The following is a 12,231-nucleotide window of genomic DNA, read 5'->3' as shown; positions in this document are numbered from 1 at the left end:
ATTAAAGTAGACTTTCTATATCACACCCATCCGCCTTAGGGTGTGACCCTTCCTCCGACCTTGCTAATACAAGATGCTTTGTACATAAAGCTACCCCGTAACCTTGAATGGCGGGCAAAATTGAGGAGACATTGTCATATAATTAACTCAACCTGTTCAGTCCCTTAATTACACCTTTTGCAAAGCTCGAGTGAATAATTTATCATTGTAATAAGTTGAATGTCGCTGAGTTTGCACTTACTATTTGAAAGTAGACTTTTCTTTGTCTCCTCTTTTTTTTTGCTTTGTTTTGTAATTATTTTTAAATTTGGTCGAATATTATTTTTCAATCCTTCTATAACAAGGAAATTAAATCCTAAAATCTTATTCCTAAAGAAAGTAGGAGAAATAAATAAAATAGGAAACTTTACATTCTTTTCGATCTACTAATTCTTTGAATCCAGTTAGTAAGAGGGATCTTGTACTAAGAAATAGACCCTAGAAGCTAAAAAAGGCTATCCTGAGCAATTGCAATAATCGGGTTCATTGATATTCCTGGCCTTTAAGTTTCCATAAAACAAACTAGAAAAATCCATCTCTACTCTATATACACACTCTTCCTTCTGATTATACTATTTCACACTCCTACGTTATTGTTGGTCATATGTTATTATACTCCATATTCAATAAAACCATAAATTAAAGCTAGTCCTCTGTTATTTCCTTTGAAAAAATCGTCCTCCGCTATGTCAGTGATGATTGTGACAAGTTTGGGGGACATCGTAGTGGATTTGTTCACCGGACACCGCTCGATGCCCTTTAACATGTAAAAACTTTCTAAAGTTATGCAAGATAAAGTATTTCCATAATTGTCTCTTTCACACTGTTTGAAAGTTTTTTACAATGCAGACGGGAGATCCAACCGGAACAGGATTCGGAGGGGATTTGATATACAAATTTCTATACGGTGATCATGCTCGTTTTTTTTTGGTGATGAGATTCAATTGACTTGAAGCATTCAGAAAGGTGAACAGTTGCAACGGCTAGCACTGATACTGGTACTGGTGAGAAGAATCTAAATGCTTCTCAGTTATATATCACGTTACGTGATGATCTTGATTCCCTTGATGGGGTAGCATACTATTTTTGGAGAGATTACAGAAGGGTTTGACTCATTGAATAGGATAAATGAAGATGACAAGGGAAAGCCTTATCAAAATATCCGAAACACGTACATATTGTATGATCCTTTCCAGTTAGCCGACTTGATTCTAGATGCTTCACCTGAAAGAAAGCCGAAAGATGAGATTGATGATGATGTTCTACTAGAGGATGATTGGATACCAAAAGATGAGGAATTAGGTGTTGTTAAAGAGAAGGAAGCACACTTCTGAGCAGTAATACTTGAAATTGTAGGAGACATTCGTGATGCTGAGATGAAACCCCCTGACAATGTGCTTTTTTGAAGGAATATTGATTGTATTGAAGTGTTAACCTAATAAGGGAATACATGGGAGATATATATAGGAGATATAGGAAGGAGTACTAATCCTAATAGAACTAGGATTAAGGAGTACTAATCCTAATAGGACTAGGATTAGTACACGGTAAATACTAATATTATTTAATACTATTATTTAATACTATCTGTTATTATCCCCCCTCAAGCTGAGCTGAGCGGAAGCGAACGGAAGCTTGGAACTGAGATAATCGTGCTGTCGGCTCGGGAGAGGCTTGGTGAGAATATCATCCGGTTGTTCTTCAGTGGGTACATACTGCACAGTCATGGTGCCGTCCTGAACTTCATCGCGAACAAAGAGACAATCGGTATCAACATGCTTCATTCTGGTGTGTAGGACGGAATTCTTGGCCACACAGATGGTTGATTTGTTGTCACAATAGAGAGCAGGAACAGTGTGAGTGGCGCGGAGTTCGCGAAGAATATATGTGACCCACATGGTCTCAGCAGCAAGAAGAGCAAGGGCGCGGTATTCAGCTTCAGTCGAGGACCGAGAGACCTTGGGTTGTTTTTTTGTACACCAGGAGATCAGGTTCGGCCCCAAAAAAACGAGAAACCCCGATGTAGATTTTCTGTCATTTTTATCATTCGCCCAATCTGAATCTGAGAAACCCCGAAGCTCCAAGTCCCCGGGTCGAATGAGTAAACCACGACCAAGAGTGCCAAAAATGTACCTGAGAATGCGTTTTAGACAATGGTAATCATGTTCACTTGGTTGATGCATGCGCTGAGCAACTCGGTTGACAGCAAACTGGATGTCAGGACGGGTAATGGCCAGATACTGTAGAGCCCCAATGAGGCTGCGGAAGTGGGTGATATCGGCAAAGGGGGTGTCGGCTCCATTCGTAGACGAAGAGACTGCCATCGGTGTTGGTTGACTGGTGCATTTTTCCAGTCCAGCTTTCTGCAACAGATCTCGAGCATATTTTGACTGATGAAGAAACAAGCCGCTGCCTGTCCGAGAAACCTCCATTCCCAGAAAATAATGTAACGGGCCAAGGTCCTTCATTTTGAAGGTAGTATGCATAGCTCGAGTGACATCCTGAATGAGAGCTGCAGTAGAGCCTGTAATAATGATATCATCTACATAGACAAGAAGAATAACTGTACCGTGTGCTGAATGTCGAGTAAACAGACTCGTGTCGTGTACGCAACACGTGAAGCCGAGTCCCTGGAGGAACGTTTTCAGACGTGTGTACCAAGCACGGGGGGCTTGCTTGAGCCCATACAGAGACTTCTGGAGTTTGCAAACATGTTGAGGGAAGCGGGGATCAACATAGCCCGGTGGTTGCGTCATGTAGATAGTTTCATCAAGCATGCCATGAAGAAAAGCATTGGAAACATCCAACTGATTGATGAGCCAATTGTTGCGCACGGCGAGTGACAGTACCAGGCGAATGGTTTCCTGCCGAATAACAGGACTGAATGTCTCGGAGTAATCAAGCCCATACTCCTGATTGTAGCCTTTAGCAACCAAACGAGCCTTGTACCTGGAAATACTGCCATCCGCATTGTGTTTAATTTTGTACACCCATTTACAGCCCACTGGGTGCCGCCCATGGGGCTTAGGTACAAGAACCCAAGTTTTCTGATCAGTCAAAGCCTTAAACTCGTCATCCATAGCATGACGCCAATAAGCATTTTTTGAGGCAACAGAGTAGGTTGTTGGTTCACTATCGGGAAGGGGTGTATTTGGTAGTATGGTAGCCTGAAAGGTTTTGGGTTTAAAGATACCGGCTTTGCCACGGGTTAACATGGGATGAGTATTGGGGGGTGGCACGGGCGGTGGTGATTCGGGGGTGGCCGGGAAGGACCCAAAACGGATCGGGCTGGAGATGTTGTGGGTATGGGGTGGTTCGGGTTGGTTGTGAGTGTGGGTGGTGGTTGCGGGTGTATTGTGGGTGACGGTCGAAGGGGTGATGAGGGGTGGTTGGGTAGTGGGTGGAGGTGTGGGGGAAGGTGGTGAGGGACCCTGTGAGTATGTTGGAAAAAGGGGAAGGACGCCAATGAATGATGTATTTGTGGAGGAGGAAATAGACTCGTAGGGAAACTCATTTTCGACAAATTTGACATGACGAGATATGTAGACTTTATGAGTTTGTGGGTCAAGACAGCGATAACCCTTGGAGGTAGGATGATAGCCCAAAAAAATACAAGGACGGGATCGGGGTTGTAATTTGTGAGTAATATGAGGGCGTAGCCAAGGGTAGGCAAGACACCCAAAGACGCGGAGGTTGGTATAATTGGGAAAATCTTGGTAAAGGAGTTGATAGGGTGATTTTTTGGAGAGAGTGTGACTGGGCATTCTGTTAATGAGGTAGTTTGCGGTGGCTAGAGCTTCTACCCAAAAGGAGACAGGGAGATGAGATTGATGTAGAAGAGTAACCACCGTTTCAATGAGATGGCGATGCTTACGCTCAGCCACCCCATTCTGTTCGGGAGTGTATGGACAGGAGGTTTGATGTATAATTCCCAGGGATTGCAGAAACTGGCCAAAGATGTTATTGACATATTCCTTTCCATTGTCACTTCGAAAAAGTTTAACATGAGAATTGAATTGTGTTTTGACCATTTTTTCAAAAGTGACAAAGGTGGTGTATGCCTGTGATTTGTGTTTTAGTGGGTACAACCAAGTGTATTTTGTAAAATCATCCACAAAACAAATATAATAGCGAAAACCAGCAAATGAAGGAACAGCAGTAGGACCCCATAGGTCAGAATGAATAAGTTGAAAAGGTGCAGTTGTACGCTTCTCAGATAAAGTAAAAGGTAATTTATGAGATTTAGCAATTGAACAGGAGTCACAATTGTTTACATGAATGGAAGAAAAACCTAATTGAGACATTAAAGAATTTATTATTTGAGTAGACGGGTGACCCAGACGACTGTGCCACAACAGACTGTGGCCATCAGCCGAAAGAGCCACCGGAGCCACAGGAACGCTTTCTGAAACTGGGTGGGCAGACGAACTTGTGCCAGGAAGAACGTACAGACCATGCTCACAGGGGCCCTGAAAAATCACCCTCTTGGTAGTATTGTCTAGGATCTGAAAATCATTAGAGGTGAACAAGAGTGAGCAATTATTGTCTTTTGTGAATTGGTGAACTGAAAGGAGATTGGATTTAATAGAAGGGACGTGGGTAAGGTTACCTAGGTGAAAGATAGCGGTGGGGGTTTTAATGGTACCCGTGCCAGTGTGAGAAATATTAAGGGACTCACCGTTGCCAACAGTAATACCATTGGAGCCATGATATGGATTTGGAGCGTTAAGCTTGGATAGATCAGAAGTAACGTGCATGTTGGCCCCAGTATCCAACAGCCATTCAGAGGAAGGGCCGGCTTGAGATGCATAATTGGCACGGTTATCACTATTTCGGCTCTCCTCATACCGAAACCAGCAACGAACAGCGGTGTGTCCTGTTTTCTGACAGATTTGACAAGTTGGACGATCCCGCTCGTAAGTGCCCTGCCCGCCGCTGGAAGATGACTGCCCGCCGCTGCCGAAGGAGTGCAGGCTGTTGTTGCTGCCGTGCTGCTGACCGTCGTACGGCGGACGACTGCCCTGCCGACCGCCGCGCCCGCGGCCTCCGCTGTTTCTGCCGTAGCCGCCGCGGCTCCCCTGCCGGCCGCCACCACGCCCCCCGCGATAGTTCTGGCTTGCGGTGAGGGCGGTGGCCGGCTCCATAACAGCGGCTTCTCGGAGAAGAAGTTTGCTCTCCAGATCCACGTTGATTTCTTCACTTTTTAGCCACGAGGAGAGAGTAGCCAGGTCAACGGGCGTTGGACTGATGCGAACTGCCTGTTTAATGGAGGAGTAAGCTGATGGGAGCCCCCGAACGACGCACATGACGAGATCTTTTTCGGGAATGATTTCGTTCACGGTGTCGAGGGCTGTGATGATGGTGGAGACCTCGTCTAAATACTCCGCCATAGTTTTCGTGCCTTTGGTAATTGTGTGGAGACGATCACGCAATTGAAAAATATGAGAGTGGGAAATTGATGCATAGCGTGTTGCGAGGGCCGTCCACAGGGCTGAAGCAGTTGTGTAGGATCGGACGTGTTTCTGAACCGTGGGAGAGATGACCGCAATCAAACATGATCGGATCTGGCCATCCACGGCTTTCCAGGCGGCATGGGCCGGATTGGTTTTTTCTGATTTGTCCGTGGCGGTGATGACTGCCGGCGGCGGTTCTGTGCTTCCATCGACGTATTTGAGAAGGTAATTGGCCTCAAGGGCTGTAAGAACAGTGATTTTCCATGTAGGGTAATTTATGTCTGATAATTTTTCGGGAATCAGGGCATGAAGATGCCTGAGAAGGAGTTTAACGCCAGAAGGAAGTGAATCGAGAGGATCCACCTCGGTTGTCATGGCTGCCGCCGCCCAAGAGAAGAGAGGGAACGATCGGTGCCCTAAAGAGAGAAAAAAACCTAGAGAAAAGAAGATCTAGGTTTTCTGGCTCTTGATACCATGAAGGAATATTGATTGTATTGAAGTGTTAACCTAGAATACATGGGAGATATATATAGGAGATATAGGAAGGAGTACTAATCCTAATAGGACTAGGATTAAGGAGTACTAATCCTAATAGGACTAGGTTTGTAAATTAAATTCTTTAACAGAAGAGGAAGCATTGTTCTAATCTTCTCACGCTTTGGAATCGTGACATCTGCTGAAATAATCAGAGATCACAAGACTGGGGATAGTCACTGTAATGCTTTGATCGAGTTTGAGGACAAGGAGTCGTGTGAGCAAGCATATTTTAAGATGGATAATACTAAAATTGCATTGCGGAGATGGTAACTCAAAATTTCTGAGAAGAAGAAAAGAGACAAGGAAGAGAACACCAGCAAATAACAAATCACGTTAAGGCTGGTCATTCACACTTAAAAACAATATGGTGCTGTTAGATTAATGTACTATTTGAACCTAAATCTTGAAAATTTTGGTGATTTCTGTTTTGCTCACGATTTGACTCTAATTTGGAATTTACTTTTGTACCGTTGTTGATGTCATTAATGTGTTATGTATTTCAGTTCTATTTTTATCTTGCTTGACTGGTTCATGAATGTCAAATGGTCGTCTGCCTATAGAGATGTGAATATTGTCTACACTCTTGTACCTGTAAATTCTAGATACACCTCTTTCTTCATTTTTAATTTTCTCGTTGAATGTCAATTCTTTTAATGGTTTGCTCAGACCAGGAAAACTCTCGTTGAGAAGGAGGAAGGAAAATGGAAGCAGCAGTTTGTGCAGTGGGAGGAGATTCTGTTCTTGACAATTCTTTTGCAAGGGAAAGAGTTTCAAGCATTGCATGTTGTATCTGTGCTGCTCAGCTATCTCGTCCAGCACTTCAGGTTAAGATAACAAAAATGTGATGCTGAATTCTACCTTATGCCTTCACAAATACGTCACAACCTAAACTAGGTAATCGTGCCTGGCATGTGCCCACCAAGGGCCCTAACTCTGTCGTCAAAACTATGTGTTGGGTCCCAAGAGCCCCTTTGCCATTCATTCAGTGCTTTGATTGAAAAAGGAATTAAATGCCCATGCAAATAAAAGACCAAAGGCATAACATGTCTAAAATGACTTTCAGAAACTCTATATACTTATCCACTGTGAGTGATACATTACATATATGACGGAAGAAAATGAAACAATAGAAACCTTAATAACTAAAACTGACAAACAAACTACTATAAAGGAATGGAATATAAGTGTCACCAGTATAGCAGATGGAAGGTTCACAAGCTTTATTTTCCAATTTGTTATCATGTGGACTTCTTCTTTTCTGATAATTCAATGAATTTTATTAGAACACACCAATTATAATTATATTGTGATACTTTTTTTAAATTGAAAGTTAACAATTTACTTTGTAAATATTTTTTGTATTCAGTTTGCATCTAACCTTTAATCTTATCAGTTTAGCATAATCAGAGTTGATAATTCAAAAAAAATATTGTGTACTCATGTCAATTTTACAGTTCTTTTGAAAATTTATATTTACTTAACATTTTTTTAAATTCAGTTTATCACACACATAAAGTTAAAAAAAAATTGATCACTTTTTCAAATACGGTATAATTGTAAAAACCCAAAAAAATTGAAAAATAGAAAAAACCCGAAAGAACGGACTAAAATCGACTTTATATGGTTTGATTTGATTTTTAGATTTGATAAACCGACATAATTGGTTTAGATTTTTTTAATTAAAAATCAAACCGAACCGACCTATGTATACCCCTAATCATAACATTGACTATTGATGCTGATTTGGGTGAAGCAAGTTTTGTTGTAAAGAAGACCTAAATTTGTTTGAATATTAATATTTGAGTTATGGTTGGGATGGTGTGATAGGATATTGTACTAAGTTAGAGTCATAATTAAATCAAATCGTAAATCGAGTTAAATTGGAAGAAAAAATACTCGATTGATGATTTGATATTGAAAAAAAATATATTTGGGTTGATTTGGTTTTAACTAAAAAAAAAAAGTCAACATGAGATCAAATCAATCGGACATTGTATATATAATTTTTAGAATTTACGTTATATATAAAGTATTTGCTTTGATGTAGTTTCTAAATATTGCTTATCCACTTTCATAATTTATATCTCTTTGACATATTTTTTCAAGTTTTTTGAGACTACTAATGATTAAAAAAAATTAATTCAACACTAAGAATGACAATAATGTTGTATATGTTCTTTAGTTTTACATTTGTTTAGACATCTAAAATACATAATATAATTTTAATTTTTCTTCAATGTTTAATCATGTAATTAAATACTTATTAGACTTAATTTCGCATGATTTAATACTTTTAAAATATGATTATTTTCACTATGACTTATCAATTTGCAATATTTATTTTATACATTTCATTATTATTTTTTATTGAATGTGTTAGTGTTATCATTCATCTCATATTTTATGTTATTTTCTTAAGAAACACCTTAAACAATTGTAGTTAAGTTCGATTAAATAAATATTTGATGCACAAGTAAATTATATGTTTGTATTATATTTTATCAGAATAATCCAAGAACCCCCAAAATTCATAATTTATCAGTTTTGTTTGATTTAAATATTTAAAAAATTGACACAAATAGATTTGGTATTTGAAAACCCGAACCAAACCCAAAAAATCTGAGGTTGAAAAAACTGGGAAAAAAAACCAAAAATTATTAGTTTAGATTAATTTTGACACAAATTATTTGGTTTAATATTTTAAAATTCGAACCAACCCCGTCATGTACACCCTTAGTATAGAGCTCCATATGGGAGGAAATGCTCCCTACCAAAAAAATCTATAATTAAGATACAAACTCCAGAACTCTTGGGAAGATAACTCTACCAGCTGCGGTAATGATAACTTTTCTAATACTACCAGCTGTGGTAATGATAACTTTTCTAATATCTCTTCTGTTGATATCTGGAAAAAATATATAGATGTAATCCAAATTCAAAAGAATAAAAAATATACATAGAAGATTTTGTTCCTTTTTGATATGAATTTGGGCTTTTAATTAAATTAAGCTCAAATATAAGTCTTTGGTAGTACAACTAATATTGCGTTTATATAGGTACACGCTCTAAACAATCTAAAATTGTAACATAGAAATTAATCCAAACATGTCTCTTGTCATAAGCATAACTCTTCTGATAAAAAGAGGAATTTTTTATAAATAGCCATAGAACTCAATTATTTTTATTTTCAAGGAACTTATTTTCTTGAAAATATTGTTTCTTAAAATATTGACCAAACCCAATATGAAAACATCAAAGAAAAAAATTCATCCCAACCACAACAAATACATGAATGCTACGTGATCAATTCATCATCAAAAAACAAAAAGAGTTTCCACTTAATTGTCAAAAGAGGTACTTATCAATCAATTAGCACATATTACTTACAATGACAGGGTCAAGGGTGTTTAATCTAGCATTTTCGCTAAAAAGCTTAAATAGCAAGTCGCATCAATTCTAGTTCGATATGGATGTACATAGTGCATTGCAGAATAATAACAATCCACTGATACAGATTCCTAATAATACAAGACATGAACTAAGCTGGTAAGTTTGGGATAACAGTCATTGTTTGACGCTAGTCCCATAAATAGAGCGCTACCCGTAGAATATAACAGCAAAATCGTCTTTCTTAAGGGCATTTTCTTTGAACGTAAGATGCCCCATGCTCTTCGTACCTGTCATTGGCATAAACCAAAAGGTGTAATCACTAAGAGAACTATAGTTATAACAGATTCACAGTGCTACTTTAAAGGAAACAAAACGCTTGCTTGCCAAGTGTAGTATTGTATTCAAGACTAAGCGACAGAAGTAAAACTTACTCGGACTTTGAAAACCACATTTGTTGAAAGGAGCCAAGAGATGCCAGTATGCTGCCCCCTATCCAAACACTGCACAATAACTTGTTAGTTCACTCGTGTGAAGAAAGCTCCTCATTATGGAACAATGTTGTAAATCTTCTTCAAATTACCATTTCAAGATTGTACGTAGTAATAGCATTAAAATAAATGGAAGCACGTTTACTGCTTTCTCAACACTGCAATTAGACGGGGTCAGGACAAGGGAGACCAAAAAACAAGATACTTGAAATTGTACTCTCACAAAATGTTGTCAGCTTAAACTTAGAAGTAACAAATATGGGAAGAAGTCCAACACAGTCCGTGAAAGTTGTTACATCCAGATGAGAAAATTAAGTAGAAAAACACACTTTATACAGTTGAAAGCATCTAAGTTTACTTTATACACTCAATATCAAAAGGAACTACTACTATGAAGAGAAACTGTGAAACAGTAAAGAGGACTACAGAGTAATAGTTTAACCTGAATCTCCTTTCTGTAGCATTTCCACTAGCCAGGACTTTGACTCTCGCTGCCTGAGGAGACTCCTGAAAGAAGCGTAAACAAGATACAGAATTAGGCTATTCAAGCTAAGGAGATAAGATGAGAATGCTATCCTTGAACACGATTACATGCATGAATGAAGGAGAGGGCATAGTGAAGAGTCAAAAGGGAAACGGCACCTCTAGCAAGTCCTTCTCCAGACGTTCTTTGAGTTGTTGCATCGATGCTGTTCCCCCAGCAAGCTGTAGTGGGCAGTGAAGTCAAACTAGCATCTCATCAAAAGATTTATACTCAAATAGACGAAATAAAATAAGTTTGGGGAAATTCATATGCTCGTAGTGGGTACATGACTGAAGATAATTAATCCAGTGATAAATTTGGATATTGGTTCTAATCTCCTATTGAGTTTTTCATATTGTTTTTCAATACAAATAGTAATTTTTATTTATTATGTCATAAGGAGCATCACTCCAGTTTTAAAATTAAAGTTACTTAGTCATGCAGTTTCCATCCTCTTCTCCTGAAGGAAGCATCCTCTCAGTTTCAGTGCATACAATGTGATAATGGGGATTTAAATGAATACTTTGTCGGGTGACTTGACAAGTATTTCAATGTAAACAACGATAGGAAAGAAAGGAGGCACACAAAAGAAAAGGAACTGATGCCTCATCATTAAATAGATTGCAAGAAATGCTGATGGCTTTACCAATATACTGCTAAAAAGTTCTCTTCGAATATCCACATCACACTTGTTTATGCTATCAATAACCTGAAAAGTTTCGAGTATAATTATTAGTTGAAAAAACAAAGAGAAGGTGAAAGAAGAACATTTGAAGGACTCATGTCCTTAACCGATATATTATCTATACGGCCAAATTTGAGAGAGAAAGGACCAACCATTTGTGGAAGACCACGAAGGGAAGCGGCAGCTTCAGCAAAACTTTCCATACCGGGAATAGTCTGTGACATCAGTCAAGAAAAATACCAAGTAAGACTATATATATGAAGGATCTGAAGGAGCTAGCTTAACATGGCAGAGGACAGATTCTCCAAATACCAGGTATTTTTAGGCAGACAGAACACTACTGCATTTGATATCATATGACAATATACAGAAAAAAAACACGAGAAATATTTTATCAGAAGTCATTACAGATGGATATCTCTATCTTTGGCAATGGAACAAATAATCTGAATCTCAAGGTAGAGGGGTCATGGAAGTGTCACCCTAGAAACATCCCACTATTGTGTGATCCAAATATTATAAACCTTTCAGTGAACATTTGACATACAAGGAAATGAGATGCCACCGTAAAAAGGTAATGTCAAACCAAATTGTGTGAACAATACTAAAGGTATGCAAATCAGCACAGCAAAGTCCATAAACCTCATTTACTGTCAGAATAGTCCTTAAAATATAGTTCTCATTCAATGCAATGGAAAAAACCCAGTTTACAGATCATACCAATCAGTGCTTCAGCTACAAGCACACCCTACTTCCAAAGGATCAATAAATAAAAAGCAACAAATACAACAACAGAAGGGAGCAAAGCAAGAAGCACTACAGATACAACATCTTAGGATAAACCTAAAAATACAGAATCCTGGAAAAAAAAATATGAAAGTGTGTGCAAAAAACAGTACACATCCATCCTACTCACATAAGATAAGCAAGCTGAACAAGAAACCTGAATGTGGAAGACTAAAGCAACACCAACCTGAACCAATGATGGATTGAATATAATATCAGGAATCTTGAATCTATCTGCTCCGACTTCTATTATCCTGTGTCATAAAGCAACAAAATGTTAACCCTAGTAAGGAATGCCACCCTACGCCCCCACCCCCACCCCCACCCACC

The 12,231-nt window shown here is 38.8% G+C and overlaps 1 protein-coding gene and 1 pseudogene across 1 annotated transcript in view; one reads left to right on the top strand and one right to left on the bottom strand.

Moving 5' to 3' along the window:
• Positions 1–725: 725 nt before the first annotated feature.
• On the top strand, positions 726–6,863 carry LOC107006274 (annotated as a pseudogene).
• A 2,473-nt stretch (positions 6,864–9,336) lies between these two features.
• The window catches only part of LOC107007543 (actin-related protein 4), a 17,554-nt gene continuing 14,659 nt past the window's right edge, over positions 9,337–12,231 (bottom strand). The window contains exons 14-20 of the mRNA XM_015206207.2: positions 12,089–12,155; positions 11,268–11,330; positions 11,077–11,139; positions 10,550–10,612; positions 10,350–10,414; positions 9,851–9,919; positions 9,337–9,706 (exon numbers count right to left, since the gene is read on the bottom strand). Of these exons, the coding sequence (XP_015061693.1) occupies positions 9,661–9,706; positions 9,851–9,919; positions 10,350–10,414; positions 10,550–10,612; positions 11,077–11,139; positions 11,268–11,330; positions 12,089–12,155 (436 nt within the window). The 3' untranslated portion in view covers positions 9,337–9,660. The remainder of the gene's footprint in view (positions 9,707–9,850; positions 9,920–10,349; positions 10,415–10,549; positions 10,613–11,076; positions 11,140–11,267; positions 11,331–12,088; positions 12,156–12,231) is intronic.

This window comes from Solanum pennellii, chromosome 12 (assembly GCF_001406875.1).
Source record: "Solanum pennellii chromosome 12, SPENNV200".
Taxonomy (NCBI): domain Eukaryota; kingdom Viridiplantae; phylum Streptophyta; class Magnoliopsida; order Solanales; family Solanaceae; genus Solanum; species Solanum pennellii.
The sequence above is the reverse complement of the archived record's forward strand: the minus strand, read 5'-3'. Positions and strand labels throughout refer to the sequence as shown.